This window comes from Talpa europaea, assembly GCF_964194135.1.
Source record: "Talpa europaea genome assembly, chromosome: 7".
In the NCBI taxonomy this organism is placed as follows: domain Eukaryota; kingdom Metazoa; phylum Chordata; class Mammalia; order Eulipotyphla; family Talpidae; genus Talpa; species Talpa europaea.
In genome coordinates, this window is record NC_140074.1 from 123113591 (window position 1) to 123137950 (window position 24360).

The 24360-nt window shown below is 38.5% G+C and overlaps 1 protein-coding gene across 1 annotated transcript in view; it reads right to left on the bottom strand.

Moving 5' to 3' along the window:
* Nucleotides 1-24360, bottom strand: part of NSF (N-ethylmaleimide sensitive factor, vesicle fusing ATPase) — a gene marked incomplete at its 5' end in the record, with an annotated part of 136043 nt that overhangs the window by 62368 nt on the left and 49315 nt on the right. Inside the window, 1 exon segment of the mRNA XM_084238538.1 lies at nt 2455-2654. Coding sequence (XP_084094664.1) covers nt 2455-2654 — 200 coding nt within the window.

Below are 24360 nucleotides of genomic sequence, written 5' to 3' on the forward strand. Positions count from 1 at the left end.
CTTCTGACTGTACCCCAGTGCTTGTATAAATAAATAAATAAATCTTTAAAAAAAATTTAAGTTGAGAGTTATTTTCATTTATCTCTGTAAAAACAGAAGCACTGTTTTCTGATCTGTTTGCTGCTGTGGAGTAGTTTGCAGTCAACAAATTGGATTTCTTTCTTTGGTTATTAAGATGTTTCTTAATATTGTTTCTTTTTTTTCCCTTTGGCATGCTCTTATTTCACAATGTATCCAGAAAGACATTTAATTTTTTATTTGTCCTATTTGGGCTTATGGTGCTACCTGAATCTTAGTGTTTATTTTTCTGTATCAATTCTAGAAAATTCTCAGTCATTTTATCTTTGAATATTGTTTCTACATTCTTCTATTTGGACTCTTATTTTAACTCATCTCAATTTCTACTTCATAGTTTACATTTCTTTCTCTCTCCTGATCTACATTTTGGGTAATATTTTTTAGGTCTAGTCTTCTATTTATCACTTTGTTCTTCAATTTAAACTACTGACTTACCTTTAACTTGGTTGCTGAGTTTTAAATTTTGAAATTTTCCATTTATTGAAGCTATTTTAACTTCCCCTATGAGAATCTGTTGTGGTCTGGGTTGTTGAAGCATCCCTTAGGGTTCACTTATATGTAACAACCCTATGGGATCATTAGCCAAGGATTCATTTTTCAATTAATTTCTCAGCTTGGGGTTTCCACACTACGTGTGTGTGTGTGTGTGCACGCATGCAGACTACACATATATGTGTTTGTGTATTCAAATTCTGAACTAACATGAGTCAACGATCCATGGTTTAGAATTCCCAAGGGAAGTTCTCCACTTCCCAGTCCAGAACTCAGGCAGATAGTTAAATGTTCTTGTTATTTCTCTGTGCTTATAAGCCCATATTTTCTAGCCCATTCTTCACTGAGGACACAACTTCTCAGAAGGTTCCAGTTCTTAGTCCACACATTAGGTGGGCTCAAAGACTTATTCTACCCCTCACTGGGTGCTGTCACCCAAACTCATATATTACCAAAACTAAAAGCTGCAGTTCCTATCTTTGCTGCTCTAATTTTCAGTTTTCTTTTCATTTCTAGAGAGATCTTTTTCTTTCCAGAGAACCCAATTACATATTTTAAATGATTTTAGTTATTTTTTACCCAGTATTTGATGGTATTTATAGAAGGAACTTTTTCAGGTTACCTAGTCTACTGTATTGTTAGGACCAGAAATCCCATGGCACTTTTCAAAACCTGTCTGTTAATGAAATAAATGTATTAATATTAGTGTGTTAGTCAGGATCTTCCAGAGAAAGCGAACCAATGAGTTGCATCAAAAAGGTGAGCAGGGCCTCCCCTGTGGCGCAGCGGTTGAGCGCTGGTTTGCGAAGCTGCTGGCAGCATCTGCAGAGCCCCAGCTGCTCCCCAGCCGCCGGAGGAGGGTCCCACATGGCGTGCAGCCCTCTCCTGCCGCCCGCTGCTGCCCTCAGCAGTGTACTTCGGTCCTTCTGCCTGCTCTGCAACCCGCTCTGGCTCTGGTGAATTCTCTCACCCTCCCATGCTTCTGACTGTACCCAGTGCTTGTATAAATAAATAAATAAAATCTTAAAAAAAAAAAAAAAAAAAAGGCGAGCAAGCTTGAGACGCAGAAACAGTTAATATTTCATTTTGAGTTGGAAAGTGGAAGAAAACTGATATCCCAGCTCAAGGCAGTTGGGCAGTGGGAACTTCCCTCTCACTGCAGGGAGGGTTAGTTTTTCTGTTCAACTTAGACCTTCAACTGATTGGGTGTGGCTCACCTACTTTAGTGAAAATAATCAGCTTTACTCAGTCAACTGACTCAAATGGCAATTTCATCCAGAAATACCCTCACAAACACACCAAAATAAAGTTTAGCCAAAGCCTGGGTACCCTGTGGAACAGTCAAACTGACACATAAAATTAACCACCACAATTAGTACACTCTGGTTTGACTTTTAATGGAATTTTTTTTTCTAAGACTAAATCAAGCTTTCCTTTGAGACCTAACAAGTTATACCTGTCACTTTACAACTGAACTGAACCAGTGGTGAGTAAGCTGGCTTTCTGCACCTGGACCTAACATACATATAAGTCTACAAGTCATTTCATAGATGCAATTTCCCCCTTTTCCAAAGGATAAGTGAGTTCAAGTTTCTGGAAGTAATGTGGAATAAAAATGTCACTTGAAAACATATTCATGATTCTCATTTCACAAAACCCTTGACTTATACAATCATCTATCTTTGTATTATGAACATGTGGTAATGACATCTGCCCACATCATGTAAATCCCTTTAATCCCTGGTTCACTGACATACGTAAACTAGTAATAAATAATTTTTTTTAAATATAGATCACAGTCACAAGTTTCTGCCTTAACTCTGTTGTTTCCTTCATCATGTAAGTAACGAAATTTTTATTAAATTGTACTTATATTAACATTACCCTCCTTTGTTCCTCTTCAGCATCAGCAAAGAGTTTACGAATGTTGGCCTCTGACTCTCCCACGTATTTGTTAAGGATTTCCGGCCCATTGACCACTTTGGGCTCTCTTGCATTCAGCATCTTGCCAATCTGTCGGGCCAAGAGAGTTTTACCACAACCTGGAGGCCCATATAACAGGATGCCTTTAACATGTTTGCAACCTAAAAAGAAAAAGAAAAGAGGCTTGTATCAACTAACTAAAATCCAAGCAAGACACCTACAGGAAAGTTTTCCTTCTTCTTCATATCCACTTCCGGAAAAACACAGAGATGCCATTAACATGTATTAATATCCAGGTGAAATGAACAGATCAAAAATGAACTAAAGTCCTTTTTGTAACAAAAACTCCACACACAATTTCTATACCACTACTAATATTTGAGGGCGGGGAGGAGAAGATGCCACTGAAAGGTCTCTGGAAAAGTCTATTTGAACTATCATTTAGGACAAATACTTTTCATTCTGAAAATGTTTCTTTTGCTTAAATGCTTAGCAACTATTACTTGCTTTTCTTTATCCTTCACTCTAAACTTAGGGAGAAAAAGAAATCTATTTTTAGGCAAATTTAACCTAAAACAAATCTATGATGATATAATCAGCTATGGAAACTATGTCTTAGTCATATAAATCACAGGTTTGCCTGTCAATACAAGCACTTGAAGAAAGGGCCAACATGTCTGAGAGGGATGGGTACAGAGAAGGTGCAGGATGCAGAGGGATGTTAAGACTGTGGATCAAGTTGAATGTCCTGCTTCATGTGACTAATGCCAAGTCAGGCACATGTGTTCTCAGCGCCACCCAGATGAAGATGAACTTTCAAAAGAATAGTATTTGATTCTTTTCTAGGTGAGCATTGCTAAATGCCTTAAAGGTATCATTAGCAACTGCAAAGTAGCAAGATGGATGATCTACACTCCCCAGGATTTCTTCAGCGACTGCTAAAGAACACTTACTCCACTTCTGAAGAGTAAGATGGCCTGTGGCTTCTGCGAATTCACTAGGAATTCTCACCTTTCTAACAGTTTCACAGTTAAGATATATAACTTTTGCTTATGAGTTTCCATACCAAAGAAGCACTCTGTGAAATGATGAATTATTTGATTTCAGTGTTATACTCAAAGCTACAGGTGAAAGACAGTTTCTAGAAATGGAATATAAAAAGTGGGTTTCTATGGAAAAGAGTTTGCCTTCATTGGGAATGAGAGCCTTAAAAATTATGTATTTAAGAAAATATTATGTCAACAAATTCAGTAACTCACATTAAAACAATCATAAGACACAACCAACTCTACTGGAAAATTTAGATTTTGAGGAGGAAGATCCTTTGGTTTGCCAGTATGGTCACTGCTTTTTATTTTTATGTCAAAGAAGACTCTCTCTTAAATCCTTGAAAGTAATGAGATCTGTGCTTCTGGTTAGACAAGAGGGAATTGGCTTGTGTAGGGATTAGAATCTTAATTCTCTTCAATTCAGAGTAAATTCCTCTCCCAAGAACCAAGGCCTCATAAAATGTCTTTGCCCTTGACTATCCTTGAGGGAGATAAGGAGAGAAGCCTTAAGCTTCCCCTGTAGTCCTATAAAGTACCAGGCCTTATTCTCACCTCCAATTTCTTAACATTCTCCCAGTTTTCAACTTCTTCCTAACCACATTTCCTTCAATATTAAGCGATATCTTCTTCCAAGGACTCTCAACTCCTTGGCCTTCCACCCTACAAGCCCTGAACACAATACAGCATTATGGACCTATCCACTGGCCACGGAGTCCAGCCAGAGAAAATTACACCATTGCATGGGCTGAGATCCTCACAATTTCATGCTATCCAGTTTCAGTTCTATTCTCACTGCTTTCTTAATTCTGCATGCTACCTCTTGTTTTTGTAAGTTCATCTCCCATTCTCTTTGGTAATGATTATCAGATCTTCACCACTCATCTCTTCTCAAGTGCTACCATGCGCCATTAATTCGTAGAGATGACCTAGATCCATACTTTCCACATTGGGGGAATGAAAAAAGGGACTAGCAAGAGACCTAAACTCCTTTTAGTTTCCTATCTACAAATTTATCAGCAGACACATTCATTCTCAACCTTCACATCAACTCTCAAAGGAAGGGTTTTCTTCAAGGTCTGAGTAGCAATGATTTGTTTATATACCTTTTCTATTAGATTGTAAACTACTCAAGAGCAGGTACTGTTTCATCAATCCTGAATTGCAAACAGCACAAGACTAGCATGTAATATGCCCTCAGTAAATAGCTGAATAAGTAAAGTGTTGATTTCCTTCCTATAAAACACAAAGAGAATGAGGGAAAGAAGACCATTTTAAGAAATTACTGGAAGATCTTAATTTATGGAACAGTGTTTCTTTCATAGCTGAACTAATCGAAACACCTAAAAACACATTTGTAATAACTAGGACTTTGCAAATTTAGCAAAACAAATCACATTATAAATACTAGAATCTTGATTTTATAACTATTTTTATATATGGAAAAGGCTTGATTTCATGTTTTGAATTAATTGCCTCAGCTCTCATAAAATAAACAATTCACAAATTTTTACCGTGAAGTTTAACAGAAAAATAGATGAAACTTACATATAATATAGATCTCTGAAATGACAAAATCTACTCAATATAACATCAATAAGAATATCATAGCAGCTCTAGTCTGCATTAGAAATATAATTCTTTCAGGATGTCAAGAAAGTACATCAAAAATATACATTGACATGGGAAGACTTTCAAAATCCACTTCCACAAAGGAAGCAGTTGTTTGAATAAGCAATGGAAATGGGACTTTGTTATTACCATTATTATAATAGTCTATTCTGACTTATTAAATAAGCATTGGTCTCTAATTTTAGGTGAGTCATGAAAACATTTCATAAGTAGTTCCATTCAACCAAGTGTATTAAGCTCCTGTTTGGACGAGGCATGAAACTAGGTATCAGGCATACAACTTGAAAAAGGCAGTCCCTACCTGCAGGGCATTCCTGGGTTAGTAGGAAAGATAGAAATAAAAATAGGCTATCTAAAATATAATATGACATTATCACAGATATGTCTGAAATGTTTCTGGAACCAAGCCAAGAGAGACTGATTCCCCAGAGTGATGGCAGAAAATCTGGAGTGGACACAGGGGGAAGAGGTGGCATTCAGCCTGGGTCATGAAGGATAGAGGAGGTTCATGCTGGGCCAGGGAAAAGAAATGGCACCCTACTGAGAGACCACCATGATCAAAGGCGCAGAGGTGTGTGAACATAGAAGCTGTCCTCTCCAAGGAGCCAGTAGTGACCTGTTGTGGGCTGGAGTCTTGGAAGTGAGAACAGGGGAGTGCCTGAAGGTGAGACTGACAGGTTCTCAACTCTGGAAGGCCTTGACACCATGCCCAGGAGTTTTTAATTTGTTTCATAAAAACATTTGAGGTTTTTAATCAGGGAAGGTGCACAATGAGATATGTGTTGAAAAACTAACTCTGAGGGTAGAGGTGAGGAAGGACTAGAGAACAAAGATCAGAGGGTGGATGTCTAGTTGGAGGAATGTTCTTAACCCTTTTCTGGGGACACTGCCTTACTGGCTGGCTCTGGATTTTTACCAAATTAAGCTTTCATATCCTTCCAAGTCTTTTGGAAACACATGAACGAATGGGTCCAGAGGCCTCAAGAGGACACCTCCCTACTGCTATACCAGCGTTCTCAGAGCTTCTCTTAGGACATTAAAAGCCTGGCTGAGGTTGGGAGCCTCTGATCTCTAGCTACTAGACTGTCTGACTGCCAAGTTGTACTGATTGCTATTACTTTTTTGTTTCCTTTAAGTCTCATAAGACTCCTTACTACTTAGAGATCAGTGCCTGGATTAGAAAACTAAATAGCAAAGGGCAGGCATGGAAGAAGGAGAAATGGAACAGAAAAATTGTCAGTCTCTCATTCTCCCACTTTCTTTCCCATGGAATAGTCTAATGGGTTCCCTAGGAAAACGCACATGTACAAAAAGCTTGCACACAATTTTGAAGGTATTCTTAGATCCTCGGAGGTCTATTCTTGGAATCCAAATTTAAAACCTCTAACTATACTACCGAAATAAGTCAGACAAGAGACTGGAAGCAATAGTTATAGGAAATAGTAGTAGAAAAAGAAAGGAAAATGTTGGAGATATTCATCAAAGTTTAGAGCTCAAATGAAAATCAGAGGGAGGCAAGGATGACCTGAGATATCTAGCCTGGGTGCATGGAGAAACTGATCAGCCCAGAAGACCAAGATGAGGGTGCGAGGAGAGCAAATCAAAACTTGCTTTTTGGGTATAAGGCATTTGAGATTCAAATACAGTGTCCAGGGCTCAGAAAAGCTATAGGTACTGACTCTCTCTCTCTCTCTCTCTCTATATATATATATATATATTATTTTATTTTATATAATTCTTTCATCATTTTTCATTTTTGCACAATGTATGCATTTTCATTTTGGTTATATTCCCCATACGGTTCCACCCCCCCTTATTTTGACCCTAATCCCTCCTCTCCCCCCACCCCCTGCAGTGTGTCTCTGGTTTATAGTTGCTTGTTGATTTTGATTTTTTCTTTATTATAATTTGACTCATTTTTTTTAATGCCTTCTTTGGGCACATGAAAAGCCACAATTTTAAGTAGAGGGATATAGCAATAAGGACAAATGCTGCAAGACAGAGGTTGCAGCCTGGAAAAAAGAACACTAGGTTTAAAAATCATAAAGTTCATGTTGATTTGGGCCACAGGGTCTTAAGATCAGGGTCAGATAATTTCAGGTTGAGGAAGGAAAAGGAAGCTGAGCAGTATAAACAGGAGCAGAGAGAAATCACATTTTCCAGAACTCTGGCAACAGAGAGGAAGGATTTCAGGAGAGAGTCTGCAAGGAAACCTTCTCAGAGACTAGTTAAGTAAAAGGGAGAAGAGGAAATAAGCCAAAGTTGTACCCGGTGGGTTCTCTTTACTCTGTGAAGTAGAAACCTGGTCATCCACAAAATGAGGGAAGTGGAGATGACACTAGAGAACAGGAGCACAGGAAATGGGGAGATGTGCCTCAGAGGACATATCCATTTGGTAAGTGAACTCAGCAACTGGATCCAGTGCACAGGTATTCCGGCCTCATTGTGGTAGTTAGATAAGCAACTCACAGTGTTCAGAAAGCTGCGGGCATTTTCTCGATTGTATAAATAAAAAGTTCATCAAAGCTGACATAAGAATCTTGACCTTAGGCGAAGATTGGGTTTTGGGTCAAAACTGAATCTTAAAAAGATGAGCAATATGAGGTTAAAAAAACAGTGTTAAATTAGTTTAATTTGAAGTCAACATGTTTATTGCTCAACGCTATTATCTATTAATAATTTTCCCAAAGTATGAGGTCAAAAGTATCGCACAACTTGTTTTCAAGATTTGTCCTTCATTTTCTTTTCTTTTTAATTTATTATTTATGTATACAAGAACTGGGGTATAGGCCAGAGGTGTAGGGGGTGAGGGGATTCACCAGAGACAGAGCAGGGAAAAGACAGGCAGATAGACTGAAGTACACTGCTGAGAAGAGCAGCGGGCGACACAGGAGAGGTCTGCTGCGCCATGTGGGTAGCTCCCTGGCCGGGGATAGAACTCACATTGCAGCAGCTGTGGACAGTTTCACAGCACTGTGCTTAACTTGTTGCATCACCAGGGAGGCCCTGTCCTTCATTTCCCACAAAGTTTGAGGCTTTAATCTTCATTTCTAAGCCATTTGCATCTTCTTCAATTACTTCACTATGCTTCTTTATCTGGTTCCCCTGTTCATTCCTTTCTCTGGCAGGTCAAATCTTATTTTCCCTCATTTTGTTCTCCAAAGGTTAGTGATAATGAAAAGTATTAATTTTATTAATATGTCAATATGTAATAATAACACTAAAAGTAGAAATAATATAAAGTGCCAAAGAAATATAACAAATGATGAAGCTCTAGTTTATGATTTAAGGATTTAAGTGAACAAGACACTGATACTTCCCTATAAAACTATACTCTGTATATAATTTAATATAAGTCTTGTTTGTATCTCATTCTAGACCCTTTGTCATAAAGTATTTTAATGGCTTCCTAGAAAATGAACCACAAAGCTGCATTTTAATTATGTTTCACAACAGATATCTGTCAGAAGGATAAAAGTATGATTTGTGGTCAGGTGCCAGATAAGTAACGATTGATTGGATTAAAGGCATTAGGAAATAAATCAAGTGAAAAATCTCAAGAGAACATTAAAAATACTAAGAGCCATGCTTTTCTAACCAGTGGTTCTCAGACTTGGCTCTTGCAAACAAGCAGAACTTTTTCTCTTTTAAACTGGGGGAATGTGCCATCATTGGGTTACTTTATTTTCATTTTGCAAGGTAGGGTCTTCTTAAACCAAAAATATCAAACCTGTTACCTTCTATCACCACCATTTCATATAAGACAATGTATTTCAATATCAGAAGGTAGAATGGACATAATTTCAGAATAAAGGAGAGTCTTTTGGATTAAATAAACTTACTTTTATGCACATTGTTCAAAGTAGGGGCTCTGGAGTCAGCTGCCTGGTTTCAAATCCTAGTTCTTCCCCTTACTAGCTAGAAATGATCGCAGCAGCTACCTCGGGAGGTTATTATGAGGGTTCAAAGTATAATGCACAAAAAAAAGGAAGTATAATGCACATAAAGCATTCGCATACTTCCTGGCATGGAGTAAGAGCTTATAAATATTGGCTATTAATTAATATTCAGTTATTTTTTATCAGGTTGCTGAAGCTGAGTGGTGGAATGAAACCAGACTCCCAACAGTGAGGAAATTAGATCAAGTCACAAGATGACTTGAAAATAAGTGACCATTTGCTTATGAAATTTTTTTCTGGGATGGTCTATTGTGACCATCTGACCCCTTACTGCTCTAACACTATTATCACTTGAACATTGCAAATGACAGTACCCATTCCGTTGATGAACCTCAAGCTCCAAATTAGCACAGCAGTAAATGAGCTGGCCCACAGCAATTTTACAAAGATTTCACTGTTGTTTCAGTAAGTCAGGATTCTCCGCAGCTTCAGTTTCTCTCTTCCAGGTGGATTACTAGCAGAGTCAATCCTGCCTGCTTCTCTTATGCCTTATACATTTGGTTCATCTATTTTTCAAGCTCTCCATGCTCATTTAGGGTCAATATTAGCCCAGCCATAAAAGCTATCATGATTATCAGTTCCATATGTACACACCTTCTATAACCTTCTCCCCCTTCTTGTTCTATCATAAATAGGTTTCTTTTCCAAAGTTCCCCTTATCTCCCCAGTTGTAACCACACTCATAGTCCCTAACTGCCAGATATTAGAAAGCTGCCACTCCCCTTTCTTAGGCAGCACACACCCTGCCCTGCTGGCGCTCACCTGGGATGACTTGGTTCTACTGGGAAGAACTGGGGCTATTTCTCGGCACTTCACCCAAAAGGGTATTTGCAAATACTGGATTACCACATCCCATCCTGTGCCTCTTAGTTTGGATGGGTTCCATGACATGCCTTCTCACCTAACTTCAAGAAATGCTTTAATTTGAATTAGAATTCTCCAACAATATACAAAATTTGGAATATTATTTGAGCTCCAGGTCTTGATATCCAGTGATTGTAATCATACAAATTTTGCTGGGGATAACTTTAATAGGTTTTAAGGTGTATACTTGAAACTTGAAATGATTTCTGATCTAAAAGTATAAACAGACTATATAGGGTCTTAGCCACTATAAGACAGTCTATCCAGCCCCACCAATGAAATGATAGTGAAAATATTATGATAGCTAATATACTAATTGTCATATTTTTCTTGAAATACCTCAATGAAAAATACATAGCTTTACTTCTGCAATAAAATGAAAGAACAGTAATGCCTATTATTTATAATCTTTTAAAACATGATGCAAAAAAGTAACAAGTTTGTGTTTGCTCTGTTCTTCTATTTTAAAGAGCATTTTCTTTATTTTCGTCAGATGATTTCAAAACCAGCTGCACTGATGAAAAATTGTCAGCCAACTTTTAGGTATCTAAAAGAGGAAAAAATTATAGCAAACACTAATTTTACACAAGAGTGAGCAGAATGATAATAAATTAGAAGTGATATCTGTCAAATTAGCATCAGGATAAGGAATATATAATTCATTTTGTGGGCAACATGATCTTATAAAGAGAGAGAAATGTGTGAAGTAGGTTTTGAACGATAGTTGGTGTTTAAAGGGGGAATCCCAAGTAGCTTCTACTTCAAATACAGACAGATATGCTATGTTTGCCAAAGAGGGAGGCTATCAACAGACTAATGGCAAGTCAGGACTTATTCACAAGTCTTGCAAGCTTTTCTCTGCAGTTGTGCAAACCAGATTTGAATGCTTATTTTCAAATGTATATGCACTTTTAGAAAATACAATTCACAAATCTGTATTACTATTTAATCTTTTGTTTTAAAGTATGCGTAATTCTAACTTCTGGAATCTTGAGTACTTTCCTGCTTCTGTTCAACCTATCATTTTAGTAGCATGATACAAATATTTACTCTAAGACACAGTTTTGAATTTTCTAGCCATGCTATGGGAATGTGGTGCATGACTTTCATCAAATCACAATCTAGGAGGGAGATGTCAATCAGTGTCTACAAGTTATCACCAACATTTGCTTAACTAGGCACTTACCAAATCTTTCAGAAAAGGAAATATTTAAGACTTAACACACAACTCCTGACCCCATTTGAGTCAGGTCTTTGATCATCCATTCTCTGGGTATCATTTTGTCTAGTAGAGACTTGTTGCCCCACCAACTTTAAAATACCACCCTGAGTTCCGTTACGGTACGAGAGAAATGCCTGTGCCCAGAGCACCAAGCAGCTGTGCAAGATACCTACCACCTGACTGGTCTACCTCCAAATTAGTCAACTGAGACTTAATATAGATCTTCTCACTAGATAGCCCAGAACTAAAGATGGTATATGTGTAGCAACTCTCCAAACTAATCTTTGCTGACACTCCCACCCTACTACACTCCCTTATAGGGTGTTGCTTGGTATTTCATGAATTCTTGATGACAAAGATCATGCTGCTCCTGCAGCAGGTCCTGCCTTGCTGCCACCTGGCAGCACGTTTCCTGGCTGGTTTCAGAACTTTACAGCTTTTCCTTTCTTCGTTTTCCTCTGTCCATTAATGTTAAACTCTTCTCACTTGTGCTCTTAAGGCCTCTGCTTCATGAGATAGGGATCTTCTCTTCTCTTAACAGATAACTTATTCCTTCTCTTCCTACACTTGGGACTTCTACTCGCTCTAACATTTCATGCTCTTCTGTTCCTTGGGAAATAGCTCCTTCATTAATGCCACCTAACTTTACTCATGGTTACCTCTGTTAAGACCATCTATCTAGCTCTGACTGTATCTCTATTCTTCAGTATTTATAGTTAGCTGTTGTTAAACTTTAATGGCACCAAATGTCCAAAGATGCTTGTTCAAATGCAAGTTTTCAGGCATTACTTCTAGAAATTCAAATTCACTAAGTGTGGAGTAAAGCTGAAGAGGCTGAATAGTTACCACGCCTCCCACCCAGGGGGTTCTAATGCAGGTGAGAGGACACTTTGACAAACATCATCAGCTACAACTATAGTAAGGCATCTTCTAAGAGTTATGAGATTTTTATTTTATTTAGTGTATATGATTAATAGTCTCAATTAAATCATGAGCTGACAAAAACACACTTTTTAGTCTTTGACAAGTTATAGCTGTTCAACAGCAAAAAACTATTCTAACAAGATGAAAATTATCAAGAAAAAATGTAAGATTTCTGTTCTTGAGTATAACCAGGGGAGATATGATTTTCTGAGACATGACTTGGGGCTTTTACACATGAGTAAATGCATTATGAGTCCAGATAGACTGTGGATATCAAAAATGTTGATGCGATTTCAACCTGTATTAAAAGACTACTGATGGGTTCAAAGAACAAGGGAGGTATAGTTCTGGTCTATTTTACAATAGGGACCACACTGGTAGTAACTGATTTCAGGGTTTCATAACTTAAGATGAGTATAAACAAATGTTAAAGTTCACAGAAATGTGAACAAGATAGTAAAGGGCTAAAAATCAAGTTCTAAAAGAATTTACTGAAGGAACCAACATATGGGAGATTTAGCTTCAACAAAAGATGAATCTGGGGCAGTTTAGGTCTGTACGAATAGCTTCCTTCACATACCTAAAGGGGCTTCAGAGGGAAGCCCCTTGTCCTTGTTCCGTATATTCTTAGGGGGAGAGATAGAGCTTGCAGTAGAAGCTACAAGGGCAGATCTCATCTTAACATAGGGAAAACTCAAATTTAACCTATAGTTAAGCACAAAAAAATGCAATCAACATTCAGAGAGAATGATTTTCCTTTCATTGGAGGAACTCAAGTTAACCTAAAGAATTTGGCAGAAGTTGTTCAGCAGAAATGGAGAGAATATTCAATCAAAAGACAAACGTATGAACTAAATAACTCTTACGATTCCTTGCAAATACTGAGATTATACAATTCTTTTGATATTCTCCAATAAAACCAGTTAGCTTTGGAAGAGAATGAGTTTAGAAATAAATACTCCAGGATTGGAAGGAAGAAGACTGAAGGCTAGGAAGATAATAAAAGAAGCTACTGCAGAAGCTAAAGTGTAATTTATCAAAGCTATGGAGAAGAAAAAAAGGAATGACCCAAAACACAAGGCAAGGGGAAAAAAAAACAGAAGTATTTAATCATGGATTTGAGAAATGCACACACACAATACATAGCCAACAGATCTTTGACAAAAAGGCAAAGACAATACAAAGGAGCAAAGACAGTCTTTTCAATAAATAGTGCTGGAATAACTACACATTCACGTGCAAAAACATTTTAATCTAGACAGACCATATACACGTCACAAAAATTAATACAAAATGAATCACAGGTATAAATGTTAAATGCAAAACTGCAGAATGTCTAGAACATAACAGAATAAAAACCTAGTTGACTTTGGGAATGGCAATGGTTTTTTAGATACAACACCAAAGGCATGAATCATGACAGAAATAATTGATGAGCTGGACTTCATTAAAATTAAAAACGCATGCTCTGTGAAAGACAATGTCAAGAGAATGAAAAGACAAGTCACAGACTTGGAGAAAGTATTTGCAAAAGAGGCATCTGATAAAGCTCTGTTATCCAAAATACACAATGAATCCTTAAAACTCAACAATAACGAATCAAACAACCCAAATAAAAAATGGGCCAAAGATCTTAGTAGATATTTCACCCAATAAGATATACAGATGGCAAATAAGCATATGAAAAGAGTTCTGCATCAGATGTCATCAGGGAAATGCAAATTAAAAGAATCAGATACCACCACTTACCTATCAGAATGGGCAAAATTCAAAGATTGACAACATCAAATGCTGGCAAGGATATGCACCACAGAAACTCTTAGTCATCGCTAGTGGGAATACAAAATAGTACAGCCACTTGGAAGACACTTTGGCAACTGATTACAAAACTAAACATATATTTTCCATATATGTTATTATATATGTTTATTATATATTATACTCCATATATGTTTATTGGAGTATATTATCCAATAATATACTCCTTGGTATTTACCCAAAGGAGTTCAAAAGTTATGTTTACACTAAAACCTGCACATGAGTATTTATAGGAGCTATATTCATAATTATTCATAACTGACAAAACTTGGAAGGAACCAAGATGTCTTTCAGTAGATGAATGGGTAAATAAACCGTGGTACATCACGAACTATAGCACAATGCTTTAAAGAAATGAGCTATCAAACCATGAGAAGACACGAAGGAACCTTCGATGCATATTGCTAAGTGAAAGAAGTCTATCTAGAAAGACTACATCCTGTATGATTTCAATTAAACAACATTCTATGAAAGGCAAAACTATGAAACAGACAACAAAAATCAGGGCATGCCATGAGTGAGGGGAGGGGGCGGAAGAGCGCAGAGGATTTTTAGGACAGTGAAAATACTCTCTGTTACTGTAATGATGGCTACGTGTCACTATAAATTTGCCCACACCCAAGAGTAAAGCATAATGTAAGCTATGAAACTTCAGTTTCACAGTTGGGTGATCATGATGGGTCACTGTAGGCTCATCCACTGTCAATAAAGGTACCACTCTGGTGGCGCAGGGGTTAAAGTCTCAGAGTTATCAAACTATTGACAGCCCTGCAGCTGAGTTCCTTCCATCTCTGAGTTCCATCCTGAACAGGGAGCTGACCCACATGGCACTGCAGACCTCTCCTGTTTCGCCTGCTGCTCCCCTCAGCAGTGTAATTCAGTAGATCCACCTGCTCTGCTCCTCACTCTGTCTCTGGTGAATCCTCTTACCCACACACCTCTGACCTACACCCCAGTTCTAGTATGCATAAATAAATAAATAAAAATCTTTAAAAAACAAGAAAGAAGGGGAAGAGAAAGGATATATAAAATATGCTCATATTTACAGTCTGATAACTGTAGATATATATGTACATGTCTTCTGACTATATGAATACACTGTTAAACAAATGAAAATATTACATCTGCTAATATTTTATTATAATGATAAGTATTATTACTTAACATTTTAATGGTATAGATTTGATACACACTGTCTAAGAAGCATAATTATTTTACTCTACTGTTCTGTGTCTCATTTTAAATTGGGTATTAAATATTTAACATACATTTACCAATATCTACAGAGGTCTGCTGCCTTGTCTTTTTGGATGTTGCTGTCTGGTGAAAGATGTTTTTGTCTGTGTGAAAGATAAGGAAATATATCTTTGGCTTCATTTGTATTATATGCAATGGAATTATTATACTTTAGAATGGAATTATTATACTTGATTATCAAAATACTCAGGGTTTTGGGGCTTGGACACTGGTAAATATTCATGATATGTGAAAAAAATATGATATGTTCTATCTGAGCTCAACCTTGTTAAAGAAAAGTATACTCAACTATGTATAATGTGTATATACATACAGGACTGGGAGGACATGCTGAAGTATAAATTGCTTCAGATTGTGCATGATTTTTTCAGATCTTTGCTTATGTTTTCCAGTTTCCTATAATGAGATTATTAACTTCTAAAAGTTGAAGAATAATATTTTACAAAGAAATGAATAAATAATGCATGGAAAACGCAAGAAATACAAATCATGGCTAGAACTGCAGCTTTGGAAGGGATTTTTATCCTTCCTTTAACTAAATGCTTTAGTATATTCTCTTATGTAATCATTTAAAAAGCCCTTTAAGCTAGGTATTATTTTTGCCCTCTTTTAGCGATGAGACACTGAGGCTAGTAATGGTTAAGTGGCATTCTCCTGTGACACCAGCTGGTAAGTGGCAGAATTGGGACCTGAACACCAACCTGCCGGATGCCAAAGCTAAAACCCCAGGAACAGCTGAGCTGCTTAAGGCACTGGTCTCAGCTTCACCTGAGTCTATCTGATTCAAGAGACTTGAAGGAGAGCCTGAAAATCTGTTTTCTTTTTTTAAACTCCAAAAATTCTCATGCACACCAAAGATTGAGAACCACTGTGTTACTGAATAGAAAAATATCAGAAAAGAAGAGCTTCATTTTGTAACAACTTCTAAAACCAAAGAAACATGGAGGCCTCTTCAGAATGGAAAAAGTGCTCTGCAGGGAGAAGACTAGGTTCATTGCTTTATCTGCTGGGGACCAAAAGAGCTAGTTCTCAGGTCTCTCCAGAAAGACCTAAGTCCATAAATATTTACTGATTCTCTATTATATACCCAAGAATTATGCTAAGGAGAGTTGTTTTTTTTCTTTTAAGATTTATTTATTTATGCATACGAGAACTGGGGTATAGGCCAGAGATGCCAGGGAGGTGAGAGGATTCACCAGAGACAGAGCGGGTAACAGAACAGGTAGACTGATGAAATACACTGCTCGGGGGAGCAGCAGGCGAGACAGGAGAGGTCTGCTACACTATGTGGGTTTCTCCCTGGCCAGCCAGGGATCGAACTCGTGCTGCAGAGGCTGTGGATTGCTTCATAGTGTGATGCTTAACCCCTTGCGCCACCAGGGAGGCCTAAGCAGAGTTCTTTCAGGAGACAAATAAGATAATCATAAGTAGCTAAATATTAAAAATCAAAGACACAATTATATAGAAAAATAAAGGGCTATAAGAAGCCAAAAAGGGAAAATACTACTTCTATAGGGAGGATACATGTGTGACAAATTTTCCAGAGCGACAACAAGCTGAAACTTGGAGGATGAGCACCTAATGGGAGCTTCTCTGCCAGAGTCTGTGTGTAAACCTCACATTTCACTGAAGTGAGGCATTCAGTGAACACTTCCAGAAGCATCTCCACTCCTAATTTACAGCTTCATCCTTCTACACATGAGGAAACAGATTCAAAAGCCACAGTCAGTGACAAATCTAACACTAGGTGCCGTCTTTTGACACCCTGTCCCCCAGTTTCACTAAACCATGATATTTCTCATATTTGCAGCTTTCTGTAGAACCCACTTGATGATTGACTTACATATATATGACATTTTGATTTTTTAAAAAGGAAGTCTAAACTTGACAATATGTGACAAAAAAATTTAAGCTTATGAATAACCTTTGATTCAGCAATTCCATTTCCAGGAATTGATCCTAAATATATATAGAGGCAAAGATATTTAGCTTTCAGGAGATAGATATAGATATATACATACACACACACACCCCCCCTCATATTTATATGTGAAGTATATGTATATAATTCAAAGCACATACTTCAAATTTATGTATTTATATATACAACATAGAGATGAAGAATCAATGCATATAGAAACCAAAACAAATGTGTACATTTGCATATGTGCATGTATATGTGTACATATATTTATACACACACACACAAAGCAAAAATTAATAGAATGGTATACTCCAGAATATTTTTTTAAAGATTTATTTATTCATTTACACAAGAACCGGGGTACAGGCCAGAGGCGCGGGAGGGTGAAAGGATTCACCAGAGAGAAAGTGGGGAACAGAGCAGGCAGACCGAGAAAATACACTGAAGAGGGGAGCAGCAGGCACAACAGGAGAGGTCTGCTGAGCCATGTGGGACCCTTGCTGGCCGGCTGGGATCAAACCAGCGCTGCAGAAGCTACCAGCAGCTTCACAGCGTGGTGCTCAACCGCCTGCGCCACCAGGGAGTCCCTACTCCAGAATATTAACAGGAGTTTTCAGGGACTTTTTCAGATTGAGTGATTATCTTATTCTTTCTTTTACTTATATGGATTTTTGAAATAATGGACATGCATTACTATAATTATAATAACTAATAAAAGTTTTTCATAAACATAAATCTAAGAGGCCCTAAAAAGCAGTTGAGATAAAGAGCAGATTTAAAAATACAAAAAAAAGCATTGTCCTTGAACCCTCCTGCAGGCCCATCAGAGAGCATGAAGGGATCGAAAGGCAGGGAGAGGCTCTCTGAATCAGACTCCAGAAAATAGTGAAGTTCATTCGAGAGAATGGGAAATGTGTCTCCACAACCAAGTTGTAAAATCTGAAATAACAAATCATTTCAAGTAGCTGAAACTAAAGGGCACCAGACTGGTGTCTAGCCCCTACTGTGACTTTAGCTTAAATAAATTGCTGACTCTCCTGGGGCCCCAAGTGTCCTCATTTATAAAGTAAGAATGACATCGATAAGATCAGCATTTCTTAAACTAGAATTCCTTGGGATGTTAATAGATGTATCTCAGTGTGTGTCAGATAAGTTTAAGTAAATTTGGAAAATGTGGATTTTAACAGTCTAATTCTGATTCAAATATATGGCTACCTTAATGTAGTTAAGTCTGCTTTTGATTATCTCATAAACAGGAGCACTGGATAGTGCAAAATGGGTGAAAATCCTCTTGAGAAAATTTCATACCTTGACAGCAGCAATCTAAGAGCAGAAAGCAAAGGGCCTAACAGTAAGAAAGGCAAATGATGTTTGAGAAAGGACTGGATAATGAAAGTAATAAATGTAAACAATGTCTTCCATTATGTTTCTGTTTACCTTTCTAAATGATCTTTCAAACTCAAATTCTTAGGAGTTGCTAAAAATACAATTACTCAAATATAAGTTCAACTCATTTAATTTTTTAAAAATTCATTTTTAGATAAAATGGAAAAAAAGTATTCCATTTTTTTTTGACTGTTGCAATAATCTATCTTTCTCTCCTTATGTTAACAGAGTATCCCACCTGGAATCATTACTACTTATAAGACAAATCTGAATTTTGAACAGCTGAGTTCTATGTCCTTTAGTCAAATAAAAAACAATCAGAATGCAGAGAATGTGTGACTCGGTTAAATGAGTCTTTCCTGTCTCCGTTTTTCTAAGCTCATCACAGTCTCAATTTGTTGCCTAAATAGTCACAGAGAAAGCCAAATAATCAGGTAGCAGACAGAAAACCAAGAACCAATAAAGAGAAGTCCGGTAACACAGGAAAAGTGTCAGGCAAAAAAGCAGTTGTGGGTCACCATGGAAATGTCCCTGGAATGCACTAATAATCTGCAATTTGGATAATTCTCCTACGTATATTTGAGATTTGACTGAATATATCTAATGTGTGGATTAGCTGCATACTAATTATAGGTTTATCCTATAGTAACCATTCATTACCAAAAGGCTCTTAAGTCTTGCTAAGTTTTCTCCCTGATGACAGGACTCTAGGTAGATTTTAAAAAATCAAAGCACTTCTAAAAAATTATATCATTGTGGATAAATTCCAGTAAATACATGTATAAAAAGTATAGAAGTTCAAGCTGAAGAGGTATGTACCTTCATATATATCAGTTTTCAGTCACTTTTGAAATAAGAATAGAACTCAAACTATCACCTGCCCAGAGAAAAGATGCTAATATTTAAGACAAAGGTGTTAGTGAAAAACTCGAAGTCAGAAAAATATCTTTGCGTACTGGATACAGTATCTCAGTAACTTTCAATGTCAAAATTTACACTATTAGTAAAATGGTAGGTAGAAGGAATTTACTGCTGTCTACTCTAACTTCTTTGAGGAACCTGAAAGAATGCCCTTACTTATTTAAAAAAGCAAACTCCATGTTTTCTGTAAGGTTACTTTTTAGAAATTATCAACATATTTTCAAAAATAGATTGCTCCAAGTGACAAACCATATAGAATTCTGAGAAAAGTCTTGGTGGAATCATGATAGAATTATCCTCCCAAATAATAGTGTGTTACGTTACGGGCAGTTAGAGAATGAGCAACTAAGGTTGTTGCTAATTCTTTCTTCCACATCCCTTTCCTCCAACATCCTATTCTCTATTGTGTCTATCAAGATGATGGTTGTTTTTCCAAGTCAGTATATTACATACAAGAAACTGACAAGATTTATAGAAGCGGTAGAACATTTATCAGCTTCTCTCTGATGGAATGTGATAAAAAGTAAATATAAATCAGCCCAAGTATGAGTTCACAAATAAAGAAAAAATATTTCTAAGTGTCCCCTTGACTACCTTATCAACAAACACTGTTCAAAATGGGTAATTACAAAACAGCATAAGAGGATAATCTAAGGCGTTAACTATTTTCAACAGCCACTGAAGTTGAAGATAAGAAAGTATACCTAAACATTTGATTAAAGAGAAGGGATTAAAGATTTTTTGCCTTTTACAGAGCTATAAAAGTAACTTTTGGCAATATGATACCAATCACCTATCATTTATGGAGTTTATAGTGAGTCAAGTACCGAGTCGGAAAATTTATGTGCATTAACGCTACCCCGACAATAAACTTACAAAGTAAATTTTGCAGGAGAGGGTGGCAAGGCTGGGAGAGTTTAGGGCTCAGAGACCTTAAGCATTAAGAAATCCAGGGCCAAACCAGTCGTAAGTGTTACCAGACTCTTTGGTGTGCCCACGAGCCTTCTTACTGCTGAGCATGAGATGCTAATTTACCAGTACAGGATTTATCTGAATATAATGTTAATACTGTTTACCTTTTAAAAAATAAAAGTTGGGCCTCCCTGGTCGCGCAGCGGTTAAGCGCTGGGCTGCGAAGCTGCCCGCAGCCTCTGCAGCGCCAGTTCAATCCCCGGCCACCGTTGAGGGTCCCACATGGCACACAGACCTCTCCTGCTGAGCCGCTGCTCCCCTCAGCAGTGTACTTCAGTCCTTCTGCCTGCTCTGCTCCCCGCTCTGGCTCTGGTGAATTCTCTCACCCTCCCGTGCTTCTGACTGTACCCAGTGTATAAATAAATAAATAAATCTTTTAATAAAAAATAAAAGTTATCTCTATGTTCTTTCATAGAATAAAGCCCACTGTTAAACTACTAAATAAGTCTTAAATTAAAAAAAAAAAAAACAGGCACAGAACAGTGACTAGTCTGAGCCTATTTGAATATTCAATAGGAAAATAACTCTCCCCTGAGTACACACAGTCAAAAAGGCATATGGATGTAAGTGCTTAGGAAAAGGTGTGAAAAGATTTGCACCAATCTCTTTACAGCAGCTCCCTTTATACCAGGGAAAGAAACCGGGGCGGAGGTAGAGTTCACTTTTTACTCTGCATATCTATTTTATTTTACTAGGATGCATGACTCTCATAATTTTTAAAATAGAAAATGCACTATGCACACAAACACACACGCACTGCTGACACCATGCCCTTAAATGTGAACATGCTCATTACAGCACCTTTGTGCAAGGATAGCAGTTCCCCATGAAGTGCATGGTGGGTGACAAATGCCTAGGCAAAAATGCCCTTTCCTTCTTATTTCTGGAGATGACTTTCACTTAGGATCACTATAAGAGGTCTTTCCTGGATTAATAAAGAATCTAAGAGATCCACATAGATTTAGTAATGAATATAAGCGCACCTGCTCTGACTTTTCAAAGACATGGTTCTGGTCTCCCCCCTTCCATGCACCTGCCGCTTCCCCCAGAGGCCTACCATGCGAAATTAATTCACAGCAGGCTTATGCTTGCACAGTACTGCTCTGGGATGTGTAAATCTATTGTAATTCCCAAACACACTGGAAGCATCTTGAGGGCAGACTTGGCTCTGACTGTCTAAGTGTTCTAGAACCGAGACTAAGCAAGTTCTTGGCATTTATTCATGTCCTAAAAACTCATGTTAAGAGCCAGGCACCAGGGGCCTCCCCGGTGGCGCAGCGGTTGAGCGCTGGGTTGCGAAGCTGCCCGCAGCCTCTGCGGCGCCGGTTCGATCCCCGGCTGCTCCCCGGCCACCGGAGGAGGGTACCGCATGGCGCGCAGACCTCTCCTGCCGCCCGCTGCTCCCCGCTGCTCCCCTCAGCAGTGTACTTCGGTCCTTCTGCCTGCTCTGCTCCCCGCTCTGGCTCTGGTGAATTCTCTCACCCTCCCGCGCTTCTGACTGTACCCAGTGCATGTATAAACAAAACAAACAAATAAAGAAAGAAAGAAAGAAAACATGCCTCTATTAAAAAAAAAAAAAAAAAAAAAAAAAAAGAGCCAGGCACCAGGAGCCAGGCACCATACTAGGAGCAGAAAATAAACTAGTGACTAAATAAACAAGGTCTTTTCCTCTGTGAATTTGTATTGTGGTGCAGGGGTAGGGGCACGGAGGGGTGGTGGAAAGGCATACAGACATGTAATAAGCAATTCTATTACAATGTAATAATGTACGAAAGAACACATGGAACTGTTGGAACATACAGGAGCACTGAAGGGAGATCAAAGCTGTGGTCTAAAGAATGAACAGGAGTTGGATGAAAAATATCCTCAGAAATAGAGGTAAGATACAGTAGCATGGCAAATTAGAGGAACTGGAAATAGCACTGGCTGGCTGGAACCCAGAGCATGGGGGAGGGGGCACAGACGGAGAGAGGAGGCGGGAAAGTCTGGCAGGAGCCAGACCACATAGGGCTTGTAAGCCATGGAAGGAGTTAAGGAGAGCGACTAAAGCGTTTTAACCGGTGGAGTGACAGGATCAGACTTGCCTTTTTATAAAAATCGCTCCAGTTACAGTGTGGAGAATGGATTAGAGAAGGGCAAGGCTGCAGGCTTAGGGAACAATTCAGGCAAGAGATAATGCTGTCCCGAAGGAAGGTAGTGCGGGGGAAAGATGGAGAATGGACAGAGCCGAGATCTGTGGCGGGACAGACAGTCCAGTCTGTGGCTGCCTGGAAATGTGAGGTGTGGGGAAGAGCAGAGTCCAGAGAGGAAAAGCAGAGGGGCAGCACGACTGGGGAGCTGGAGGGGGGAGCTGAGTGAGTTCAACTTTGAACTCACTGTGTGATCGTGAGCTAGCCAGTGTGTCACGCTGGTGAAAATCCAGAGCTCCCAACAGAAACAGATAGAATATGTATATTGGAGGGTTAACAACATAGATACTCAGTGACGCTACGGAAATGGATGTGATCAATTTGGGAGAGAATAATTCCTGAGTGGGGAAAATAGGAGGTGCTAGACAGACTCTTGGGGAACTCCCAAGAGGACAGAAAAGTCCTCTAAAAGGGGCCAGAAAAGGGACAGCCAGGGAGGTGGAAGAAAAATCAGAAACCCTTGAAAAGAAACCAAGTGAAGAGACTGTTTCCAGAGAGAGTGGTGGAGAGTGCAGATCTCACACACAGGCAGTGACTGAAGCTACCTGCAGGGACAGCAGCCCTCCCTCTCCACCTTCCATTTAGGGTCTGTTTTATTCCTTGGTAGTGAAGATTTATGCAGTGATATTCCCACTCCCCCAAACTAGGTCCTCCTCACCTTATTTCCAGCATTTTCTCACTGAGAACTAAGACTCACCTCCAATTCTGTCACCCACAGAAGCTAATCACCAAAGTCTGTCCATTTTGGCTTTCTGATCTTTTTCATAACTTTTTCTCCCTTCCCATTCCCATTGCTACCCCGAATCCAGGTTCTAAGCACCACACAAATGGACAATTTACCTCCTCCCCAGAGCAATCCTCTCAAGCAGAATAACCATAGTAATTATCCCAAAATATTAATTTTAATTGCTTCATTCCATTGCTATAAGTCCCCAATGAATTCCCATTATAATAATTTGTTCAAAAAATTTCATTCATTTAGCAAATATTTATGTAGGGCAGTGCTTTTCAAACTATGTTAAGGCCCAAGATTTTTTTTCTTTTTAATTTCTAACCCATTATAGGCCAGTATTTTTGCCAAATATTATAAAAGCACTATAGCAATGTTAAATTGCCTTACATGTTTCTAAGTTCCAATTCTCACTTTCAATATTTAGCTCATGGTGGCCTAGTAACAGCAATGGTCAGGAGACCACACTCCAAATAGCCCTGATATGGTGGAGACCTGGGTAAAAAGGATTGGCAGCTGAGGCCGGCAGATTTACCAGTCACGGGAGACACATGTGATTGTCACCGACAGGGTGGGGAGAGATAGGGAACTCCTGGCACCAAGTGGATCAACCTCCACCCCCAGGTGTCCACCCCCCCAGCAAAGAGTAATCCAGCCTAAAATGTCAAAAAAAAGTCGAGTTTGAGAGGCTCTGCTTTATGCTTATAATGCAAATAAATAATTAGCATACGTTAAAAAGAATTTTTTTTAAAAAGAAGTAAGCTTGAGTCTAAGAGTACACAAGGTTCAGGGAAGCATGGGAGAAGCACCTGAGCTGTGTGAAGTTAGACGGGGACAATACCTAGCCAGACAAGGGCTAATGTCCTGCTTCTTTCCAGCAACAGCTCTGCCGGACTGGTCTAAGTTGTGAATTCTCTACCTTGCTTGGTCTGTTATTCTTCCCAGGAAATGAACAGCCTTTCCTTCTACCCCGCGTTTCCAAAACCATTCGGTGATTATGGCCTCACTCAAGCTCTGCCTTCT